The 26,387-nt window shown below is 39.9% G+C and overlaps 1 protein-coding gene across 2 annotated transcripts in view; it reads left to right on the forward strand.

Moving 5' to 3' along the window:
* Positions 1 to 26,387, forward strand: part of LOC124874008 (ephrin type-B receptor 1-like) — a 168,649-nt gene that overhangs the window by 89,023 nt on the left and 53,239 nt on the right. For both annotated transcript variants that reach the window (XM_047375133.1, XM_047375132.1), the window contains exons 8-9: positions 463 to 538; positions 1,732 to 1,856. In XM_047375133.1, the coding sequence (XP_047231089.1) occupies positions 463 to 538; positions 1,732 to 1,856 (201 nt within the window). The remainder of the gene's footprint in view (positions 1 to 462; positions 539 to 1,731; positions 1,857 to 26,387) is intronic.

Genomic DNA, 26,387 nt, shown 5'->3' on the forward strand with positions numbered 1-26,387 from the left:
TAGTAACAGTATTCTTTGACTATTATTGTTTTGGCTTTTAACAATGGTGTGTACACTTCTTCAGATCCATTGTATCTCATAGAACAATGTATTACCTCTATGTGTACTGAAGGCTAAGAAAGAAAGAATGGATTGTTTGTGCGAGCAGGCCTAGTATCTTAAATTCCTTGTTAACAGATATAGCTTTCATGTATTTGTAAACATGCAGTACTTTTGAAAAGAGTCAGGTGACAGTTTGACAAGCCAGGAACAAGAATCTACCTTGGACCTCTCTATGTGGTGAAACACAGCATTTCAAATAAATATAATGATGGGAAACCTATCCTTAATAATATCCTTTGCAATATTAAAGTTTTTATTGAATTTATGATGTTAAAACCCTCTAAAATATTAATCTATAAATGTGCTGTTTTCTGTATTGTCCTTACTTGATAGCTGACCATTAGTATTTAAACTTTGCAGGCAGTCAACGGAGTGTCCAATAAGAGTCCTTACCCTGCCCAACAGCTGTCAATCAACATTACAACCAATCAGGCAGGTGAGTTAGAACTGGAAAAAAACCAAACTCTTGCACATGCATGTGTGTTTGCAAGCGTGTGTGTGTGTAAGCATACCCCCAGGCACAGTGGATTATATGCGAGAGGGATGGCTGGAGAGATAAAGGAAATTGAGCTCCAGTCTTTTAATTCATAAAACATGTTACAGAGTTGTCATCTCTTCCCTCCCCCTGTTTCTCCCCCCTTCAGTTTTTCCTTCACATCCACAGCTTTAATCCTTTCTCAACTCTCTCTTCTGCTTCTTTCTCTCTTTTCCTTTTCTCAGCTTTATCTCCCCTTCCCCTGCCCTTCTACTGCTATTCAGCCTGCTGCCGCGCAATTCTTGGAGAACATACCATAACCGAGTTATTGCTCCATCAATACCTTGTGGAGACAGACATAAGTGATACTTCCACTTCTACCTAAATTTAGATTTGAAAGCTGCCTTCCTCTGATGGAAAAATATAATTGACCTCATCCGCTGCAACAGAGGCTCACTTGTAATCGAAACTTGATCCACTGCCACACTGACACTTTCCAGGCACTTTTTTCACTGCTTATAGTCCTCAAATTTTATAGGACACAACAAAACAGATCTATGATCAAGTTAACTATGATTTAGGGGTCTTTTAAATTTATGAGTATATATCACAGGACCTTAAGATATGAAACTCAAAATTGTAAAACAAGGGATTGACATGAAAGACTAAGGCTTTCAGATCACAGTTCATTTACGCTGTTGGTTTTCAATGCTTTAATATTTCTTATTTTACTTATTACTTTTTCCTTATTACTCAGCTGTTTAAGATGAATTCTGAATTTTTAGGATGCAGCGGTTATAAAGATGATTCACATTGAGAAAAAGTAAAATTATTTTCTATTTTTCCTCTCTAGATTGCCTATTAGTTTTTTTTATTTATATGCAGTAATTGTTCTTGTAATTCCTCCATGTCTTTTCTTTTAACAAATATGTTCTCCTATCAATTAAAAGAGCAGCAATTTGCTTTCATATGCGCTGAAGCAGAAACGTTTTCCCTCATTTGGTTTAAACATTTTCGGCAATTGGTCAACAAATTACTCTATTTGCATTTTTATGATGTCTAAACATACTGGTGAATTTTTAAAATTCCTAATTAGTTGTGTGTTCTTGCATGTGTGTGTGTGTGTGTGTATGAATGTGTTTGCTTCATACTAGCTCCCTCAGAGGTTCCCATAATGCACCAGGTGAGCTCAACGAGCCGCAGTTTCTCTCTGTCATGGCCACCACCCGAGCAGCCCAACGGGATCATCCTCGACTACGAGATCAGATACTACGACAAGGTAAAGTGGGATGATAAATGTCTCTGTGCGGTTGCGCATTTTGGTGTTATGGTCTGAGCCAGTAATCTGCTGGGAGTCGATAAAACAGGAAAATCAATGTGAAGTGCATTAAAGTCATCTAATTAACTGTTACTGAGTACCAGTTTCATTTTGCAAACACCTTTGCTCACTGAAATCTGAGTGGAAGTGAGAACCATGTTCTGCTCATTACAGGAATACTTGTTTTCTCACTGAAGTCTTGCCATATAGGTGCAAATTCCATGTTTTTATTCACAGCATACCTCAAAATCTGCCACTGTTATTATTGCTCTATTTTCTGCTGAGAGAGATTGTATTCTTGGTTTATCTCCTTAACTTGTGAATATTTTGTGCTTTGGTTTCTGTTTCCATTATCTTTTTCAGTTAATTGGAATAGAAATTATGTAATAAAAACATACTAATGGGTTTGTTGGATTTGGGCTAGAATGGTATCCTTAGGATTGTGTCCTGTTCTGTTTTCTCACATAAAAGGTACTTTTATTTGGCTAAATTCTCAGTAAAGATGCTCTCACTTACATACAGTATTTCCATGTTTTAGATGTCAGGAAGGTAAATCTGAAAAGTTAGAGATAGAAATCTGCAAGATGAGACTTTGTTTTTAATTGTGCCCACTTTTACAGAAACATAAGGTTTGTCTTCCTCCTTGTCTGCAGCAGGCTCCTAACTTTAATGGTTTGGACATGAGACATAAACCTTCGGTATACATTATGTTTTAAGAAAGTGAAGGGAGATACACATATCAAGACAGATAGTTCTTCAAGTCAGGGGAAAGTGTCATGACTCACTCCCATTAGTGCACCATTTTCATCTTCACAGCACCAGGTTTTTGTCATAAGATGCTCCCCAACCTTAACTAGTTCGATTTGTTCTTCAAGTCAGTTTTCGTTGTGTGGCAGATTTGGCTACAGTATTTTACAAAATGTATTTTTAAGTAATTTCTATCACACTTTAAAATAAGTAAATGAAGAATACATTCATTTAATTCAATTCAGTTTTATTTATATAGCGCCAATTCACAACACATGTTGTCTCAAGGCACTTCACAACAATCAGGTACATACATTCCAATTAGTCCTAACCATTGGAACAGTGCAGTTGGAGTTAGTTATTTATTCAAATTGGATAAAAAGTTTTCTATCTAAGGAAACCCAGGAGAATGCATCCGGTCAGAGATTTGTAGCATTCACTCCTCCTGGATGAGCATGTAGAGACAGTGGACAATCACTGGCGTTGACTTTGCAGCAATCCCTCATACTGAGCATGCATGTAGCGACAGTGGAGAGGAAAAACTCCCTTTTAACAGGAAGAAACCTCCAGCAGAACCAGGCTCGGTGTGAGCGGCCATCTGCCACGACCGACTGGGGATTTGAGAGAACAGAGCAAAGACACAAAGAACAAAGAAGCACTGATCCAGGAGTCCTTTCTATGGGAAGGAAAAGTAAATGTTAATGGATGTAGCTCCTTTAGTTGTTTCATCTAGAAAGAAAGAACAGATAAACTCTGAGCCAGTTTTCAAGGATAGAGTCTGAAAGAGAGCACATAGAGTTTGTTACAGTTAAGCTCAGTCAATCGCCATGTCTAGGAGAGAGAAAGGGTTAAACACTAAAAGACAGAGATTCATGGCTGCCATTATGCAATCGAGGTGTGGCATTAACATCCTCAAGGGAAGTGCTATGCTCTTTGAATTCCCTCTCCTAAACACTGGGTGTGTCTGTGAAGAAAATTATACCAGTATACGCTAGAGAAAAAGCATACAGAAAGTACATTCTTCTCAGCTTCACCCTTCGATCAAACTTTTTGACAGGTGACCTTTGACCTTAAGGAGGGTCATGGCGCCATGGGGGCGGGGAAGTCATGGGGTCAAAAGGGGGTGTGTCCGAGGGGCGTAACCGTGGATGCTGATTGGTTGTCGTCATTAGGCACGATACCTTAAATGAGCCAATTAAAACACAGGGGTGTGTTTAAGGGTGTTACGGGGAAGGGCTTAAATGAGCCAATTAAAACACAGGGGGTGTGTTTAAGGGTGTTACGGGGAAGGGCTTAAATGAGCCAATTAAAACACAAGGGTGTGTTTGTTATAAATAGAACAAGACAAATATGGTATTATCAGAAACTGTATGGCATCAGCACCAATTAAAAATAGAGGGGGTGTGTTTGTAAGCCTCGTTAAACCTTGAATAACCCAATGAAAACAATAGGGCGTGCTTTAGTGTTTACTTTAAATACAGGGATAAAACTCTACACTTTACATGCAGCATTCGTTGGAAAAGAACACCCGTTCAGCGATGGCTAGAGTTAAGAGAGTTTATCATCAAGCGGAGGAGAAACGCAACGCGTGCCAAGATGATGATGAACAAGCAACTGCATCATCTATATCATCTACTTCCTCATCTGAGATACTTATCGGAATTCCCGTCATAACATACTCTACCGATGATGAGGATCCAACATCAACTTTAACAACCACGGTTGAAAATCAGACCTTGGGTCGGCCAAGTGGTATGTCAGTTCTGTGCCAAATCCCAGTGACCGTCTACCAGCATTCATCCCGTGAATTGAATGCTCCTAAGAAATCAACATACTACATCTGCATGGTACAAAGACCCCCGTTCAACACTCTGCAGAAAGAATGGTCTTTGGAGCCATATGGCCTGGTTGGTAGCTGGGGTTATATTTTCATGTATGAAATAGGAGAGCTTTGCCTGTATCAATTGGATCAAGACGAGGTATTTAATGGATCACTGGCTCTGTGTACTCTCACCCACAGCGACTGGGCTGTGCTAAGGCATGCAATCCCGCACCTTAATGATAGCCCTGAAACAGTCTCAATGCAGGAGAGGGAGGAAGAAGAAGAAGAAAATTAACTGTCTCCTCGACCTGCAAAACGGGCGAGAATGTTTCATATACCATCCGATGTTGAAATAGCTGAGAGAGAACCTCTCTTTAGCGCAGTGTGGGGGTCAAAAACCACAGCAAATGGCCGCTGGTCTTTTCGGGCAAGCAGACGCAGGAACAACCGGACGAACCCGTCAGATCTGTTTGTGTTGGAGGCTTTCAATCAGGACTGCGGCATATTCAAGACAATGCTGGCTCTGCCGTTTGAAGCTTGGGCAGAGAAGATGAGTGAAATTGGACAGCATCTTTCCGACCTTTTCCACAACTCACGCAGTTGGATCGATGTCATGTCAGTGAAAAAAACGCAGACGTTTCCTGTTTTACGTCTAGAACAAACCCTCTTCTGAGGACCCGCCCCCTTCCTATGATATATATATGGGGTGGGGATAACAGCAAGCTCACAGACACTGAGAATCAAATCCTGAGAATGAGTGAGCCAACACCATACAGGGATCTCTACAACCACCGAGCAGAGATCCACTTCTCTCCTGAGCACGATGAAAGCTTCAACATTGGACCATATCATCCACCTTCCCCTGACCTCTTCTCACCATCCACCTCAACGTCCTCATTCTCAGAGAACCACTTCAGTCCTGCATCACCTACAGGATACAACATGAAAATGTATCAACCGATTTCTCCAGACCTCTACTCACCATCGCCGCTATTCATGGCTGAGTCTGTAGACGCGAATGTCCTGCCTGAAGACATGAAGGTGGTTGTGGAGGATGAGGTAGCTACCAGCTACTCACCCTCTACCGAAGCCCCTACACAAACCCTGGAACCGATGGAGGACCCTCAGCCTTCAGCGGAGGATGAGAGTAACCAGGGGGACGAAATTGACGGTTGGTTCTCAACCAACCTCATCAATACGGTGAAAACAGCGATACTTCATTTATTCAACATAACCTCTTTGAACTATCTCAGAGAAACCCCTTCTATGGGTGTATAACGAACCACCCAAGCCAGCGTCAGCACCAATGCCTGGAGGTATTGGGGGAGGATTATTACCAAGTCAACTTTCAACGCATCGTACGACGACTCGTAACCTCCAAACTCGTTCCTGCTATTCAGAATCTTCTGGTACTTCGACGCATACAAGCGGATGACTTCAGAGTGAAGATGATTGCAGAGACGGTTTTATATGAACTGAAATCGGTACAAGGCATCCACAGTGCAATAGCGCACGCTTATGATCGCATGGTCGAAGAGAAACACCTCAAACAACTTAACTCTGTTTCAGAGTGCTACGGACTGACAAACTGATCTCACAAGTTTGATGACTTGTTGTATCATTTTTAGGATTCCAGTACTTTAATTAATTCGCATTATATGATTTTTCTTCTTTTTTTTTTCTTTTTACTATTAAATACAATTAAAGTAGGAACATATTAACCTTTCCCAAAAGTGTTGTTTAAAAGCTAGTAGTGTTTGAATTCATCTGCATTAATCTGCATTTTATCAAATTTGTTTTTACTATTAAATACAAAAATAAAAAAAGGATAAATCTACCCTCCTGTGTGGTTTTTTCTCATTATTTAACAAGTAATCGTCAGAGTGAGCATAAGGGAGAGATGGCAGTAAGACGGTTGATGAAGAAAGTATATTATAGCCCTTCAAATCCGGGAAGTTTTGGGGGTGTAGATAGACTGAGGAGGGTTATGCAAGATGAAATGGGAAAGAAGGTTGCGGTTGAAAAAGATAAAGATTTTTTATCAGGAGAAGATACCTATACTCTCCATAAACCTGCAAGAATAAAGTTCCCGAGAAACAGAGTTTTCGTCACCAGACCATTGAGACAGTTCCAAGACGATCTCTGTGACATGCAAGCTCTGGCCAATGAAAATGATGGCTATAATTATTTATTAACCGTCATTGACATCTTTTCAAAAAGGGCGTATGTACAAGTTTTGAAGAGGAAAACAGCCGCTAAGGTGGTAAAGGCATTTGAATCAGTTTTTAAAGAAAGTCAGATCCCCAAAAGACTGATGCCGGTAAATAATTTTTTAACAAGAACTTTAAGGTTTTAATGGAGAAACACGGTATTGAACATTTTGCCACAGCGAGTGAAGCAAAAGCTTCAGTGGTCGAGAGATTTAACCGCACATTAAAAACAAGGATGTGGAGATATTTTACAGCTAACAACACCCGGCAGTACGTTGATGTCCTGCAAAACCTAGCTAGAAGCTACAAACATTCCTACCACTCCAGCATTAAAATGAGCCCTATTGAAGTGACCTCAGAAAATGCCTTTCAAGTGTTTCAGAATCTGTATGATGTCAAGTCCAACAGATATTGCAAGGACTCAGTGACAACGTTTAAACAAGGGGATCTTGTCAGAATATCCAAGGTCCGTGGAGTGTTTGACAAAAAATACGAACAGAGTTTTACGGATGAAGTGTTTACAGTCTATGACCGGATACCCCGTTCTCCTCCTGTATACAAACTCAAAGATTTGGATGGAGAACCTATCGAGGGTTCCTTTTACGCTGAGGAACTTCAAAAAGTAAAAATATTTAACGACAAGATGTATCAAGTGGAAAAAATATTAAAACGACGTACGGTCAAGGGAGTCAAACAGGTTTTTGTAAGCTGGAAAAACTGGCCTGAGAAATTCAACAGTTGGATCAAGTTTGATGAACTTCGAAACGTATAAAAAAGGTTTGCACTAAACCTCACAGTTGACACAGCATCATGAACCGTCAGGTAGAGGATGATGGCTTTTACGTTACTCTTCCATCTAATGCTAGCATGGAAGTGTTTAAAAATAATACCAGTTCAAGTTTCCGTGTAAATTTAGCTCAACATATTGATTTAGAAGGCCAATGGATGGTTGCATTAGCCGAGATTTCATACCCTCATACATGGCATAATTTACCGGATTATGATGCCTACTTTGAATGGAGGAAGGTTGGTGATGTGGAGATCAATACGCAAAGGATCAGAAGTGGCTACTATAACAGCGTTGTTCAACTCGAGACAGAGATGGAAATGTTTTTCAAAAAATTGAAATCGGGTTTACGCATTAAATTCAGCAAAGTTCAAAAGAGATTTGCATTTCAAGCAAATAGTCCGTATGAAATACGCTTCTTCAGCACTCTAGCTTATATGATGGGCGTGAAACCAGGGGAATGGATTCATGTTTCTGAACCAAAACTGGCTCCTTTTCCGGCGGATATAAAGGCTGGTTTCTATCACCTATACTGTTACAGCGACGTGGTCAGCCCACAAATAGTAGGCGACACTTTTGCACCTTTACTGCGGACCGTCAAAGTACAAGGCACATTCAGTGATATGATTACTCAGACGTTTAACCCCGCCCACTACCTTCCAGTCTCCAGAAGACATATTGAAAATATCAATATAGAAATTAAATCGGACCAAAACGTTCCTGTAAATTTCGTCTATGGAAAGACCGTCATAAGACTACACTTCAGACCGGTGATATCACAACGTAGTCTGAGATAAATTTTATTTGTATAAACTATTCCAGAGATATGTATATAACCTCTAAGACTGATTGGTTATCATTCATATTACGCTGGTCATTCAACACTGCATCAAGCAGGCAAGAGAGAACATGGCACATCTAAGTCTGAGACGTGATCCAAATCGCTTTGTAAATTACTATGTAAGTCAATCAGGCGGTAATCTGCCAGGGTTTTATGGGGCCCCGGTCATGTACGGACTCGGAATTGGATCATTATTTTCAAAATTATTCCGCTTCGTATCCCCTCTGGTTAAAAAAGGATTTGCAATTGCAAAACCCCATCTTAAAACGGCTGCATCAAATATCGCTTCGGATGTCATCGGTAGAGCCGTGAGTAAAATGAGTGGTTCTACACACATCGACGGTCAAGAAGGTTCAGGAATTATGGTTTTATCCAAAAGACCCAGAACAAGACCCCCTGGTGATCGTTTAAGGATGGTTAAAAAGCAACGAAAAGCACGAAAAAGGAGATCAGTCGGAGCTGACAAAGAAAGAGGAAGGAAGTCTTCCGCAAGTTTTGATATATTTAAATAATGGCTCTTTTACATAACAAATCATCAGAGTGCACGCTGGCAGAGCTGGACTTATTTTCTGCCCCGATGACGCAGCTATCGATCGAAGATAAAATTTACACCGAGATCCAGCCTTTATCAGCAATCACCGATGGAGGCCCGATTGAGTTTTTCATTCCGGGAGACGGAGAAAAGTATCTGGATCTCAACAATACGCTGTTGCATCTCAGAGTGAAAATTACTAACGAGGATGGAACAAACCTGCCAGATGATGCACCTGTAGGGCTCATCAACTACCCGTTAAACACCATCTTCAGTCAGTGTGACGTCACTCTCGGAGATCGATTGATTTCACAATCCAGCGCTACACATCCATATAGAGCCATGATTGAGACATTGTTAAACTTTTCTGAGGATTCTTTAAAAAGCCAGTTTAGCTCTGGTCTTTTTTTCAAAGACACTGCAGGGTCTCTGAACTCTATTGTTACAACTAACGGCCCTAACCAAGGTCTTAACAGCAGAGCAGGCTTTACGGCAAATTGCAGGGAGGTACATCTCCTAGGCCCCCTGCATGCAGACATATTTTACTGTGAGAGACTTCTTTTAAACTCTGTTGACCTCAAAATTAAACTTACAAGAGCCAACAATGCCTTTTGTCTCATGGCAGCAAGAGACTCCACTTACAAACTCAGGATATTAGGAGCCTTTCTTTTCATCAAAAAAGTTTCCGTCTCTCCAGCCGTTCGATTGGGGCACGCTTCAGCTTTAATGAAGGCAAATGCTCTGTATCCACTTTCACGTGTGAATGTAAAAACATATTCCATCCTTGAAAATTCAAGGGTATTCAACCAAGAGAATCTTTTCTTAGGCGTCTTTCCCAAGTATGTGGTGATTGTATTACTGGATCATGACGCTTTTACAGGAACATGCAATCTCAATCCGTTTGACTTTCATCATTTTGATATGGAATATTTAGCTTTGTGTAAGGACGGCAAATTTCCCCCCAAAAACTGTTTAAACACAATTTTGCAACCTGCCTTTTGGCAGGGTTCACCTCGATTTTCTCAGGGTCTAATTGGATACCCTGATGGAGTTTGTAGTCTGCTACATACTTTGACTTGCTCTCCTGTTCCACTGCTTCAGACAGATAGCCTGAAGCCTCCTGTTTACCCTTCAGGAAGGTATTGATATACCCTTTGAAGATTGTGTCACTGCTCTTTTCAAAATGCCAAACTTCAGTGATTTTAGCAAGGCGATAACCACACTGCAACGCTTTACTAAACTCTACACTCACCCACACACCCGTCAGAGCTCTGTCATCATCATTATGCCTTCAGGGACCTGACTGGTTATTTATTTCAGCACATGTGTGGCAGAGAGTGAGCACAAGTTTTCCTCGGGAAGTTCTGTAAGGTAAAACGGGGAAAAAGAGGCCTTGTGGTGGGTAGACCACAGCTTTGATTATATCAAAGGAGCTGCTGGGGTCATCAAAATCCTTGCATATGATGGTGGGGTGACCGAGGGGAAAAACGCAGTTGGCATTTACATAAGGTTACAGAGATGTGTAATCCACATAGTGTACAGTTTCACCCGGCCCCGCTGTGTACCTCAGTCTCATTGCGCAGGTGCGTCCACCATACAGAGCATTTCGGGGTGATAACGGTTCGGGTGCATTAACTTTCTCAAGAAAGCTGATCACTCCCGGGTGGGTGTTTTTCATTTCAGTCCACTCATGCTCCCAGATGACCTCGAGACGAAGGCCGTACACAGTTTGGAGCACCTTGCTTCTCTCGACTGTCGCTGCGTAAAACTGTTCAAATGCGACCCCTCTCAACGGACACTTGTCACGAGGCATGTAACACTTTTTACAGCCGTGGAAAAAACAGCCGTAAAATTCAAACGCAACTTTGACACCGTTAATCTCTGCATACCCATCCACAGAATATGGGCCGATTTTCTTTTCACCCCTATTTAATGCATGCTCGATAAATATGGCTGTGCTGTCTGCAATCCAGCCGAGCCATTGAATGGACGTGCTGGAGAACGTTTTACTGCTACGTCTGTAATCCAGAGGTGAGGGAATGGCTAAGGTTTTAGGAGGAAGGAAATTGGTTACAAAAACCTTCATGCACGCTGATGCTATCGTGATGCATTTAAATGGATCCACACTTGTCTCCTTAAAGAACTTGTCTCTGAATTTTAAGCAGCCTTGAGAAAGAATTTCAACGTCATTTTACAATAACGAATAGCTTCTTTCTTAAAGTCAAAGACCTCTTTGCTCGCTTCTCTGTACCAGCTGTTAAACACCTGTTGTTCTTGAAGACTCATGCATTCTACAGCGTAGCAGGATGAAGCAGGATATGACCCCACGTACCGGAGGCACTTTTCGGATGAGAATAGGTGGGGGGAAAAACTCTTGCTTTGATCGGTAAAGCCTAACGCTTTTGGCATGGCACTCAGCTTCATACACATGAAGGAAAGACTATCAATGTATTTTAACCTGTAATCAGGGTCGGTTAAACAGAGAACTTTACTTCCTAGCATGATAAGATGAGGTTTAATACCTAACTGCAGCATAGCTGTGAGAATCAGGTAGCTGTCATACCCAGGCGCGTTGTGCGCTATTAAAGTGAAGCCTCTGTACATCGGCCTCCTTAAATGGAGTAGTAATTTTCGGGTGGAGTCTAACCCATAAGCGTACCATTCATCACCTTTCAATGTTTTAGCAAAGACCAGAAAGGTGGTGTGCACGCCGCTCTCATTGACGAAGCATTCAAAATCATAAAAAATCAGTTTATCATCAAGCTGATTAATTGCACTGCAAGGCTGAATGTAACACTTATGATCATCGCATGTAATGGGAGGTACATTTTTTCCGCAAAAACAGTATTTTACATGACACGTGTGGTTTATTCGGTTTACTGATTGGAATAACGTATATCCTTTTGCATACTTTACATAGTTTAACCAACTCACAGTCACTTATAGGTTTTTCAGCACTATTTCTGTTGCGCGGTTCTCTGTGTCTACTGAAACATGAAGTATTACGACAGATTCTTTGACAGCCTGCAAAGGTTACAGGATTGCTAATTTCTTGCAGACATTTATATGTCTGACACACTGAACAATAACCTTCACAATGGTGTGTGTTTGCATTCTCATAGCTGGTGTAACAGTAACCACAGACATATCTGCACCCCATAAAACCTTTGAGATTTTTTATCCCATAGTAATGACCTTGAAATAACAGCAAAAACAGAGGGTTTGAACGATCGGGGAAACTGGTCTCAAATTTACACAGAGCTGTAGAGCCCGTGGTTCTGTGAAACACTACAATTTTTCTCTTCAGAATGTTTTCAAATTTACCAATATCACTAAAAGTAACCGCTGTCTGCTCATCGAGGCCTGCCTGATGCTGCCATCTCCTCCCCAGTTCTACAGCACGGTGATCCGTAAGCTCAGGATCTGAGACGTGTGCGAGGCAGATTGCAAAGCATAACTGATTACCGGTATTATTTATAACATACAGATGACGCATTTTCTTATTAATCAGTTCACTGTCTAACGTTCCTGTAGCCTTACGTTTAGAGCCTCCTGCTGGATCATTAACTACCTGAAGAAGAAATTCCAGGTTATTATCTACAGGTACATCTGCATTCGATGTATTAAATCATCTAGAAAGTTCTCAAAAGCAGGCAGGATCATATTTCCATCATCTGTAACAGTAAATGTGACGTGACGATTGAGATTTTCACCCACTAATTCCAGCTGCACAACGTCGTTACGTCTGGTTAAAGATCTTGCGGTGTCGGCTAATTCAATGAGAATATGCATGATGTTTGTATAGAATGCTGCTAAATCTGGAACATTTCCTGAACAGGGTGGCGGGATGGTAAAAGGTCTCCTTATTTCATGGTTATTAAAACGTTCACGTTCAACTACCGCTGGAGGATCTCGCCCTATTTGATCAGAACTGACTGCCATCTTCTGATTGAAATGACCCCCATGCTGATCAGCATTGTGTGATGTTGTAGGATTTTGTAAGTCAGCTGATTCATTTTGCTGAATGCTGAGTGGAGACAGTGCTCTATTTAAATCTTCAAGAGCCTGATTGATTAAGTTTAAAAAGTCATTGTGCTGATCTTCAATGTGGTTGTTAACAAGAGATGCTTCATCCTCTAAAACATGTGCAGGTATAGGGATTTCGTTAAGCTCAGTTACTAAATTTTTTATTTCATCCAGGGCAAGTCTGATCTGGCTTTCCATTTATATGAGCATAAGAAAAATCAAACAAACCTACAGAAAACAAAAACAAAAGACAAAACACAGTGATCAGTTCAGTTTAAAATCACCTTGATGTCACCAAACTGCTTCTGTAACAGAATTTGACATGAAGCCAGAAGCGTTAAAGATGAGGCCTTGTTTCGATGGATCCGTGCGGCTGTAGAACCTTTCTTGCTGCGACGTTGCTGTCCGGGTCTGGAACCAATCTGTCCTACCATCAACGTTACCTCTGTAAGGAGAATGAACAACAACAACAACAAAAAAATATATATATATATATATTGAAATAAACACATTAAAGCTGAAAAAAAAAGGGGAATTCAAATTAATTCTGTAGGTATGAATTAAAACGTACCGCTCATTAAACCTCTCACGAGGGTCGCCCTGGTGTGTAAAGCAGAGAGTCGCTGTCTTTTGGCCGGGGTTAAATATTCTGCAAAAACAGAATAAAATAAAGTTACCTTACGCTGCACAGCGTTCATAAATAAACGATAATAGTTTTAAAATAAACAAGTTTTTTAAGGGGGAAGTGAACCCCTATAACTTTATTACTTGTAGGTTTATACTCTAATTTTTATCTTACTCCGAGTCTGTGCGATAAAACACCCAGATTTCGCTTTTTGCTGTACTGGACCAGTGCGTTTCTGTTGAACGCTGTCTTGATTTTTGAAAAGTTACCTTCTGGTAGGAATTTTCAGGGTCGCATCTTTGGGTGTATCTGTAAACAGATTTATATGATATTTTATTGAACTATGCTTAAAATACATATATATATATATATGTATATATATAGTTGTTTTTATTTATTTTTACCCACCTTGCTGCTCGACAGCTGATGGCAGTATTCCAAGTTCGACTTTAGTTTGCTTGATCAGATCAGCTGGTGCTGTTTCTTCCAGAGAGTTCTCTGTCAAATCTGTAAACAGTTTTATCTGAGGTTTTAAAACAAGTCTCTAATAATGCACATTCACTCTCAAAGAAAACAAATAGTTTCTAGGGCTTACTTTCTGGCCCGGGAGCAGCTGGTAACTTATCCGGTGTGTTTTCAGGGGAAATGATGATAATTTGCGGAGGGGTATTTAAAGATTCAGCTATAACTTCTTTGTTAGAAGAACGTTCAGATGTTGTTGTTGGTATTTCTTTTTTGGAAATAATTCGCCTTCTCAACTTTGACTGTCGATTCCAGCAGCTGAATTATCCAACTTGATCATTCGGGTTTACCTCTCTCATCAAATCTATAAATTGAAACATTGTCAAGGGTTAACTATAAAATATTTTTGCATTTAACATTTACTTACCATATTCTGATTGTGTCAAGATTAAATCCTCAAGGTCATCAGTGGTGGGTCCTATGACAAAGAAACAATATATATATATATATATATATATAACAATATTAGAGAACATTCACATGCATTTAATGATTTCTTAAAGATGAATACTTACTTACTTACTTTTAAAGATGTCATTGTACTTCTGTGAATCATTAGAAGCAGATGGAGCAATTTCTTCGTTTTCTGAAATATGCACCGACATATTTTCTTGTCAGTACTGGTATTTTCAATGTAACAGGTTTAAACTAGAGTTCTACTAGTATTTTCAGTGTAACAAGTTTAAACCTTTCTTAGTTGTACCACACTTGACGCTTGACGATGTACACAGCTCTGATGTCTCTGCTCTGACTACTGTGAAACTAAACCTGTTTTTTATTGCCAGCACACTGAAATGCAAAAAAAAGAGGTCCAATTACCATATTGGCTATTCATTGCACTGTCAGTGATGTCTGACATGGGGACGCTGTGTCTGTAGACTTTACCAAAATCAAAAACTAGAATTTCCTTTTAGAAGCACGTATTAGCAATGAGAAACCAGCAAACTTTGATATTCATCAGGCCCTGGGGGTCTCACCTGTTCATGAACCTATGTATGTCCTCTTTTTGGAGGGGGACTGAGAGAGTTCTAATTACTTTATTGCCCTCTGTCACACACTTGGTCAGGAAATTGAACCAGAAGGCCGAGGGGTGATGTTGACTGGGAGTTCACTTACAGAATAACTGTTTCAGTAAGTCCCTGAATAACCATTGCTCTAAGATGAAAAGACAAAAAAAAAAAAAGAAAATGTTTTAGAAAAGCTACAGGTAACTAAAATTATCATTCCTTTTCCTAAAATGGATTCTCTCATGATTCAAAACAAACACATCATTGCTAGAGTCAATTTATAACCCATAATAACTTGGAAACAGTTCGTAAAGTTTTTCTTTTAATTTCATATTTATCTTACCTATTTCTCTTGCTTTCCAGTCTGTTGACGCAGAAGTGGAAGGTTTGCTCGTTCCATCGATGTAGGGAAGCACAATCTTTATTTACCTTTAGGTCTTTTCTATTTTGAACTGATTTAGATTGGCTCATATATTCAGCAAATAGGTCCTGCTGTAAAGCAAAATGAACTTACATTTCTGTCAGGTTACACAGTTCATTTATTAGGATTTCATGTGAGATGTCAACATTAAGTTGATTATACCTTTAAAATATAAAAGGATGCATGTCTTTTTTTTTTTAGATGTATTAACGCCTGAAAAACATACAGATTATTAATAACACCATTAAACACACCCCCTGTGTTTTAATTGGCTCATTTAAGGTATCGCCCCTAATGACGACAACCAATCAGCATCCACGGTTATGCCCCTCGGACACACCCCCTGTTGACCCCATGACCTCCCCGCCCCCATGACCCCCCTTAAGGTCAAAGGTTACCTGTCAAAACGTTTGATTGAAGGGTGTACTTTAGTCTCTCTAGCATTTAAAGCTTTGTTTGTTTTTTGATCCTGTGCTATTAACTCAGTAATAGTACAATAAAACCTTGTGGGCAAAAAACAGCTATTTGTTTAAGCTTCTGGTCTTAATAACATCCCAGGTAAACTGTCATATCTTCTAAGCTTTCTCCAAGTAATCATTTTAATTAGAGAAAGAAAAAACAGTTGCCTGAAAAAAATAACAACATGTAAAAAAGGAGTGAAACCCGTTACAGAATACTGTGTGAGGAAAATGTTTTGACCTCTTAAAATATTCATTTGAAAAGGCTCCAACAACATTAGTCTCAGAATACCAAACAATGAAAAAGGTTAATTAAAAAGAAAATCTCCAAATACTAACCACAAAGGCCCTTTCTTCAAGCTTTGACAAAGTTGCTAATTACATGAATTGACATACACTTAAAATCAAAGTAAGTATATTTGATTTGCTGTAAATGGATTCATAGTAAAACCAAGCACAGTACTGTTTTTGTTACTGTCAAAACAATGTGGGCTATCAGATAGCAAAACTTTCAGAAGCCCATTTGAGCATTTTTAAAGGAGTTAAGTGAATAAATTAAGTAAATAAGCACTCGTATGTGTTTTAGAAGTGTCCCAGGTCAATTAAAACATTAGATGCCCTAATAGATGTTTTTCAACATTCCTATTCATTACAGCATCACTTCGAAAAATGATCACTTAATCATGTTTACTGTGTTTTTGTAATATTATTTTCATATCCTGGGACTTAACATGCCTACTGCTCCAATTGCTGATAAAAATAATTACCGCTGTGTTCACTGGCTGACACACATGGCATGATAATTAATTAAGGACAGCTGCAGGCAGAATGCTGTCAACATGTTTGTGATTTGGATAAGTGTTTCATTTTCCTTCTCAGTGGTGGTAGATGTCCAATCACGTGAATGTATCATCCTTTGACAGAATTGTCTTGTAATTAGTGAAGATGGATTTTTAAAGTAAAATGCAAACTTGATGGAGCCTGTAGAGCCACACTGACAGGGTCTTACAGAGATGGAAAGTCTCCTTTCAACAATTATAAATGAGCACACACTTCTCTAACTACTGGCTACGGTGAGCTCTTGTAAAACAGAAAGATTGTAGCCATAACGTTTTGTATCTCTTTACCCATGATGACGTTCTCTCTGCAGCTATGTGTCATTTTCTTCGAGATAGATCTGACCCACGTACAGAATAACATTCAGAACAACTACTGAATCAGTAAAAGGTGTTTTATTTACAAGAAGTGAAACTGGATCGTGAACGGTAGAATTGCCAACTGTATGAAAACAGTGGGAAGAGAACTAGTGAATACAAGAACTATAATGTTGCGGAATAAACGAGAAGTACCTATGATTAACAGTTGAACAGCTTACTAGGTGAGTGTAGTCAGGTCGCCAGGGGTAGAGGGAGTCGGGACCCAGGTGTGTGAAGCGGAGATATCCAGATGGTTTTACTTGAGCTGTAGAGTGAGTTCTGGTGAGTTCAGGAGTTAATTCAATGTTCAGGTACTTGCGTTGGAGAGTGAACAGGGTACGCTTCTGCCTTGGTTCAGGACACAGAGGATAACAGGAAGCTGCCAGCTTGGTATTGGGAAACGAAATCCAAACGAAATCCACCAAACAGGTCATCTTGATTGTCCAGAAACTTCTGGAACCGAAGTCAAAGCTCAATGAAGAATGATCAGAAGGTTCAGGTTTCTGCCTGCAAAGGAACATCAACAACATCAGCTTAGAGACAAAGATCGAAGCATTGCTTAGAAGTGGCTAAGCTTGTTACCACAGAAGGCAAACACTCTGGCATCAAAGTGCTGGCAGCCTCCTGCTTAAATACTCCTCCAATGCAATCAGCAGATCAGTTGCACCTGTCACCCAGCACACCTGAGAAACTCCAGCACCATCTGGAAACTGAAAACAAAAGTGCAGACAAAACACAAACACACACACTGAACCCAGAACCCCAACATTATATACAGTGCCTTGCGAAAGTACTCGGCCACCTTGAACTGGTCAACCTGTTGCCACATTTCAGGCTTCAAACATAAAGATATAAAATTAAAATTTTTAGTGAAGAATCAACAACAAGTGGGACACAATCGTGAAGTGGAATGAAATTTATTGGATGTGTCAAATGTTTTAACAAATAAAAAACTGAAAAGTGGGGCGTGCGATATTATTCGGCCTCCTTGCGTTAATACTTTGTAGCGCCACCCTTTGCTGCAATTACAGCTGCAAGTCGCTTGGGGTTTGTCTCTATCAGTTTTGCACATCAAAAGACTGAAATTCTTGCCCATTCTTCCTTGCAAAACAGCTTGAGCTCAGTGAGGTTGGATGGAGAGCGTTCGTGAACAGCAGTCTTCAGGTCTTTCCACAGATTCTCGATTGGATTCAGGTCTGGACTTTGACTTGGCCATTCCAACACCTGGATACGTTTATTTGTGAACCATTCCATTGTAGATTTGGCTTTATGTTTTGGATCATTGTCTTGTTGGAAGATAAATCTCCGTCCCAGTCTCAGGTCTCTTTCAGACTCCAACAGGTTTTCTTCCAGAATGGTCCTGTATTTGGCCCCATCTATTTTCCCATCAATTTTGACCATCTTCCCTGTCCCTGCTGACGAAAAGCAGGCCCAAACCATAATGCTGCCACCACTATGTTTGACAGTGGGGATGGTGTGTTCAGGGTGATGAGCTGTGTTGCTTTTAGGCCAAACATATCGTTTTGCACTGTGGCCAAACAGTTGGATTTTGGTTTCATCTGACTAGAGCGCCTTCTTCCACATGTTTGGTGTGTCTCCCTGGTGGCTTGTGGCAAACTTTAAACGAGACTTTTATGGATATCTTTGAGAAATGGCTTTCTTCTTGCCACTCTTCCATAAAGGCCAGATTTGTGCAGTGTACGACTGATTGTTGTCCTACGGACAGACTCTCCCACCTCAGCTGTAGATCTCTGCAGTTCATCCAGAGTGATCATGGGCCTCTTGGCTGCATCTCTGATCAGTTTTCTCCTTGTTCGAGACGAGAGTTTAGAGGGACGGCCGGGTCTTGGTAGATTTGCAGTGGTCTGATACTTCTTCCATTTCAATATGATTGCTTGCACAGTGCTCCTTGGGATGTTTAAAGCTTGGGAAATCTTTTTGTATCCAAATCCGGCTTTAAACTTCTCCACAACAGTATCTCGGACCTGCCTGGTGTGTTCCTTGGTCTTCATGATGCTCTCTGCGCTTTGAACAGAACCCTGAGACTATCACAGAGCAGGTGCATTTATACGGAGACTTGATTACACACAGGTGGATTCTATTTATCATCATCAGTCATTTGGGACAACATTGGATCATTCAGAGATCCTCACTGAACGTCTGGAGTGAGTTTGCTGCACTGAAAGTAAAGGGGCCGAATAATATTGCATGCCTCATTTTATTTTTCAGTTTTTTATTTGTTAAAAACGTTTGACATATCCAATAAATTTCATTCCACTTCACGATTGTGTCCCACTTGTTGATTCTTCACAAAAAATTAGAATTTTATATCTTTATGTTTGAAGCCTGAAATGTGGCAAGAGGCTGAAAAGTTCAAGGGGGCTGAATACTTTCGCAAGGCACTGTAGCAGTAATAAGATACAATAAATTATAAATTGGTATAAAAGGAGTTAGAAAGGACAAACATTCTCAAGACTTGTCCAGATATGCCAGGGGAGTTTGAGTGAGGGGTCTGTTTAGGAGCAGTAGGACTTTAAGGTTTCAGCAAATTAGATACAGTTGGGTAAAGACTGACATGCAGATTTATTCCCAATAGTTGTGTTGCCGTCAATTTAGAGATGTCTAAATTAGTGAATCAGAGCTTTTATCAAAAATATTCTATACATGGCTCACCTTGGTGTCAGCCCTGTGGATCCCAATGTTTCAGTTTTATCCAAAACAATATGAGCTAGAAACATTGATCATTGTTCTAACAAAGTGGTTTTATATTAGATGTATTTGGTCTTTGTTCATTTATTTTAAATATTACCAGCAGCTAAAACATCACCACATTAGTCCATTTGTGTTAGTAATGGTTTACATTACATTTTTCTTTACTTTTTTTAATTGTTCATATTTCAAGTCATGTATTGCAACTCGGTTTTTGGACAGTACCGACTAATATTGGCCTTTTGTTTGCTGAGTGAGATTGTCTCCAAGATTTATTTCCTCAGCTCGCTGTGTTAATGCGGGGTTCATATTGCTCTGTGGACTCCAGTATGCACCAACTGTCACCAATGGCAGATTCTTTTATCTGTGAGGGACTGAATAATTTCTTCCTAGAGAGACCCGAGCAGAGAAGTAAAACCTTGTGCTACAAAAACAAGATTTCATAAGGGTGCGAATGCTGAAAAATTTATCTTTCTTTTTTTAAAACCTCAATGCCATCATTAGCAGTCAGGGTAACAGAAGGCAAATCTTTTTTGAAACATATTTCTATGCTTTTTCTTTAAAGCTCCATCTAATATCGTTTGTGCAATAAGTGCAAAATGCCTGAGGCTTGGTCAGGTTAGTCCACTTGTAATTTTTCCGATCAGTGTTGCCAGCTCCTTCGGGGTAATCCTGAGATGTTTGTAAGTCATGTTAAATATGTGATTCCTCCAGCGTGCTCTGAGCCTACCTCAGGGATTTTCTAGCATGTCAACATTTTGCAGAAAATCTCCATAAGGGCCGAGGAGGTATTGTTATACAGGTCCTTCTCAAAATATTAACATATTGTGATAAAGTTCATTATTTTCCATAATATAATGATGAAAATTTAACATTCATATATTTTAGATTCATTGCACACTAACTGAAATATTTCAGGTCTTTTATTGTCTTAATACGGATGATTTTGGCATACAGCTCATGAAAACCCAAAATTCCTATCTCACAAAATTAGCATATCATTAAAAGGGTCTCTAAACGAGCTATGAACCTAATCATCTGAATCAACGAGTTAACTCTAAACACCTGCAAAAGATTCCTGAGGCCTTTAAAACTCCCAGCCTGGTTCATCACTCAAAACCCCAATCATGGGTAAGACTGCCGACCTGACTGCTGTCCAGAAGGCCACTATTGACACCCTCAAGCAAGAGGGTAAGACACAGAAAGAAATTTCTGAACGAATAGGCTGTTCCCAGAGTGCTGTATCAAGGCACCTCAGTGGGAAGTCTGTGGGAAGGAAAAAGTGTGGCAGAAAACGCTGCACAACGAGAAGAGGTGACCGGACCCTGAGGAAGATTGTGGAGAAGGGCCGATTCCAGACCTTGGGGGACCTGCGGAAGCAGTGGACTGAGTCTGGAGTAGAAACATCCAGAGCCACCGTGCACAGGTGTGTGCAGGAAATGGGCTACAGGTGCCGCATTCCCCAGGTCAAGCCACTTTTGAACCAGAAACAGCAGCAGAAGCGCCTGACCTGGGCTACAGAGAAGCAGCACTGGACTGTTGCTCAGTGGTCCAAAGTACTTTTTTCGGATGAAAGCAAATTCTGCATGTCATTCGGAAATCAAGGTGCCAGAGTCTGGAGGAAGACTGGGGAGAAGGAAATGCCGAAATGCCAGAAGTCCAGTGTCAAGTACCCACAGTCAGTGATGGTCTGGGTTGCCGTGTCAATTGCTGGTGTTGGTCCACTGTGTTTTATCAAAGGCAGGGTCAATGCAGCTAGCTATCAGGAGATTTTGGAGCACTTCATGCTTCCATCTGCTGAAAAGCTTTATGGAGATGAAGATTTCATTTTTCAGCACGACCTGGCACCTGCTCACAGTGCCAAAACCACTGGTAAATGGTTTACTGACCATGATATCACTGTGCTCAATTGGCCTGCCAACTCTCCTGACCTGAACCCCATAGAGAATCTGTGGGATATTGTGAAGAGAACGTTGAGAGACTCAAGACCTAACACTCTGGATGAGCTAAAGGCCGCTATTGAAGCATCCTGGGCCTCCATAAGACCTCAGCAGTGCCACAGGCTGATTGCCTCCATGCCACGCCGCATTGAAGCAGTCATTTCTGCAAAAGGATTCCCGACCAAGTATTGAGTGCATAACTGTACATGATTATTTGAAGGTTGACGTTTTTTGTATTAAAAACACTTTTCTTTTATTGGTCGGATGAAATATGCTAATTTTGTGAGAAAGGAATTTTGGGTTTTCATGAGCTGTATGCCAAAATCATCCGTATTAAGACAATAAAAGACCTGAAATATTTCAGTTAGTGTTCAATGAATCTAAAATATATGAATGTTAAATTTTCATCATGACATTATGGAAAATAATTAACTTTATCACAATATGCTAATATTTTGAGAAGGACCTGTATGTATGCTCTCTTCAGGTGTATAATGTTCTTTCACTGTATTCAAAGGTCAATACATCCACCTCATATTAAAACTTTTTCATGTGAGGTTTAGAACGTAAACATTTTGCTTATTTTTAGGGATATCATGTTTTTGTGTTTAAAGTGTTTTGTATCTTTTTAAACAAAATTTATTTGAGTTGCATCAGCAGCAGAGCTACAGGACTGTATTTTGCAAAGGGGATGTTTGAAACCTTCCAGAGCAAGACATTAAGCTGCTGTCCCACTTTTCTCTATCTTGCCACGTATGTTAATGTATCTAAAAACATTTTTATACAGGTGCACATTTATGGAAATGGAGCATGTGTTGTTAAACTGTCCTGTCACATCTAGGAAATGTGTATATCAATAATGATGTGTACCCGTTCTCTATAGTGTGTGTTATGAGATGACTGGTGTCTGCAGTACATTCATTCTCTGAGTAAGGTACTTTTTCTATTAGGCCTGTGTTCTAATTATTCTTTTCCATTTTTATTGATTGTTTGACCATCTTGGGATGAAAGTCCCAAGTTCTTTACAATCTCTAAATGCCCCCAAATGGTTGAAAAAGCTAATTTTCTGAAGCAATCAGAAACAGGTTAAATTGTACTGCTGTTAAAGCCTCTCCAGCCATTCAATCTGCAGGGTGAGTGAATGTTGAACTATGCAGACAGGGGCTAGATAGCACAGAATGAGATTGATGAATAATGCTTGTGGATTATTGCTGCAACAACTGATTGGCACCTTCATGAGCTTCTTAGCAGTGGCATGTATGTGCAAACAAAGTTGCAAAAAATAAACTGTGGCAGTCTGGCTTGGCTGATGACCAGATCATGTATGTTTCACTATCAAACTCATGGAAAGGCAATGTTGAATTGTTATGCAAAGATACACATCTTTGTATGCCGCAAGGCAACTACATGGCATAAAAACTCGTTTCAAGGCTGGTACCTTTTAAAAGTGTAAGTCCATGCATTATCTCATGCGGTATTTGGGGTCAAATGTCTCCAGATATTTGATGAGTGAAATTCTCTCCAAGTTCTTTCTGGCAGAGAAAGTCTTACAGAGGTGACATGTGTAATGCATTAGAAATTTGAATTCTTCTTCCGCGTTTTGTTATGTAACACTTGAAACTCTTGCTCTCTGAATCTTGAAGTGAGTCACTTACAGTTAGAGAACCAAAGCATCGACATCTAAGTGCAGCTCAAAACGTGTGTCTCTCTGCATTTTAAGGCTGTTTAGGTAATCATCTGCTTGCCTGCCCTATAATGGAGAAATCCCCAGTCTGTTTAAATCAGGCAACTATGGAACAACAGACTGACAAACTGCAATGAACAGAGAATGTCTGACCTGGGGCACTGTGAAGAATAACTAATTCAGGGGTAAACCTTGTAGGACTAGATTGCTTTTCTATCAATGGCTGCTGCTGCTGTATTATGAGAAAGAAAATTGCTTGAATAACAAAATGTGATATTTAAGTCTTTGTAATTTTCTGAATGTAAATCTGTGTGCATGAAATGAAAGTTTCTAGAGTATCGATCACCTGCAGGTAAGACTGTTCTCATCTTTTCTGAAGCTGAGCCCAGAGCTTGAAAAACACTTCACTGCTGATAGATAAAAAGCAAAGAGCAAAACACCTAGAAGGGATTGTGTAAGATACAACGAAAAGAACTCAAGCCTCCTCACAGCCCACACTTTTTTTTTTACTCCTTATCCACCTGTCTTAGCTGAAGAACATGCAAAATAAGTTTTGTTTCTTTTTGGTTGCAGTTGCTGATCTACAGGATTGTTTTCTATTTCGTCTAGTCACTGTGTTAAATGTCTTTAACTTGCTAATGAAGGTCTGAACTACACAGTACTGCAAACTTTACCAATTATGACTCTTTTACACTCACATTTATCAAATTCCTTTAAAGAAAACATTCAATAAAAGTCTTAAAAGTCTATAAGGTCATTGCAGTTATCACAGTAGAGATCTATATCTTTACTAAGCTGCAGAATAAAATAGAATAGACACATCCTATATTTAATTAACATGTATCAGCAGCAGAGTGACTGGCAGATGAAGGCACACTGATCCACATAAAACATAAACAATAATAATAAAGAAAAAAGAGACTAAACTGTACATTGTAGTGATGCAAAGTAGTGGTGAACGATATATATCGGCTTTAACATCGTGTCAAAACAAGGTGAGATCTTTCCATGTAATCCATGCAACATTTAGTAACTGCTCACAGTTAACTCCATAAAAGTTACAATAAATATCCTTATATCCTTATGTGTAATCCATGCAATAATTATTAAAACACACAGTTGAAGTAGTGGGGAGTGAAACAAGCATGTTCTCATATTCTGGAGCTGAGAGACAAGAGAGGCCTGTGTGAAGCCACATATTATTTGCCACATATTATCTGGCTTATCTTTTGCATAAATATAAACAAGTATATCCAAAGAAATGGTGTATGATGATTTTACATTCTTTCACATGTATTGAATAAAATTAGTAATCTTTGATCATTAAGTAAAAAGATATATGATTAAAATGTGGTTAAGAATTGAGAATTAAAGTAAAAAACATTAAGGTTTGACATTCTCAATCAGCTATATATGAAAGAGATATAACGTTAATCATTTGTAAAGCATGAAGAAAAAAAATGAAGTGATGGTTTTGTAACTGTGTTTTAAAGTAAATACAGAAAGCTGAGAATGGAATGTGTAATACTGTGTAAAGTTTAAGACTGAGCAGATTAGGGAGAGAAATGTAGGATGACTAGGAGTGACGAGAGCCAGCTGCATGCTGACAGTGAACCTTTTGAAGACTAACGGGAGGAAGGGAGGCTGCAACTACAGCCAGCCGCGTGGCTATTACCGGCATCTCCAAGGCTGAGAAACAGAATCAGTAGGTCACAGTGACCATGACTAAAGTATTGAGCAATAATCAAGAAGCTGAGCTGAATAGGTTGCACAATAACTAAGAAGCTTAATAAGGGCCTGACCGGTGAAGGCATCAAGCGCTATAAAAACAATGCTGAGAGCAGAAACGGGGTTTGTTTCCTCGCAGAAGACCAGCGAACAAGATCGGATGGAGAAAAAAAAAAGCTTAGATGGAAAAGGAACAGAGACACAGCCCAACTGATCGACTGCATTAAAAGGAGGATCAACCCGTGCTCAATGGAAAGACTGTGCCTCAAGATTAAGAATCTGATTTCATCTAAAGCCTTTTTATCCAGACAACAGAAGTGAACTTGATCGGTGAACAGCTGATTGCTCTAAGTTTCAGGCTTCTGGAAGTCCTGAATCAACCTCATTTATGTCTAAAGATTTCCTTCAACTCTTCAGCCTCTGGAAACTACTGTCTTCGGAGACAAATAACAACAAAGATCCTGTTTAACCATCGAAGCCTGGAGCATCAGTGCCTGCCACTTAAAGGAAGAAATCTGAAGATTAAGTCGTATTCCCTTCAAGAAACCACTCGTTGTTACCAGAAGAAACATCTCCTTCAGGTGCATGGAAGAGCCTCTCCAAACCCACTAGTTTCAGCATCAGGGAAAGACAGGTTGAGTTGATTGATTCATTTCTATTATTGAAATTATTTTGTGTTGCTGAATTTAAGCTGTTACTGACCCCTGCAAAAGCATTACTAATTAAAGAAAGCATATAAAATTCTAGTTAAATCGTGGACATTCAATTATTTGAGTCACTGTATTTTTGGTTTTTCATTGGTGGTAAAAAGTCTTGTTGCCTGGTTCTAAGATATTTTAGGAGGTTTTTATAGGTTGCCTTAGTCAAGTTTGTTAAAACAGCGTCCTTGGGGCTCGTGCCGAGCCACTAAAATTAACCTAGCCCATATACCAAGAGCCAGTTGTAAAATTAGGGAATGAGCAGCCGTGAACAAAAGTGACTGTTGAGGGTGTGGATGACTGCGATAGGCTACTCAGTCGTCCAGACCTCCAGTTGAAGAAGGGCGAGACTTTTGTATGAAGGCTGTCAGAGGCTAGGCGAGTCATATCCCGACACCAGCTTAAACAGAACTTTCAGTAAACCTGCTTAGTAAGATCTTTCAGGTTTAGGGAAGTCCGGACCCGTTGGATGGAGAGCTGGTTTGAGCAATCCCTTTAGACATAGGGAAGTAGGAGGGAGGGGTTAGCTCATCGGACAA

The sequence above is a fragment of the Girardinichthys multiradiatus genome, chromosome 9 (assembly GCF_021462225.1).
Source record: "Girardinichthys multiradiatus isolate DD_20200921_A chromosome 9, DD_fGirMul_XY1, whole genome shotgun sequence".
NCBI classification, from domain to species: Eukaryota; Metazoa; Chordata; class Actinopteri; order Cyprinodontiformes; family Goodeidae; genus Girardinichthys; species Girardinichthys multiradiatus.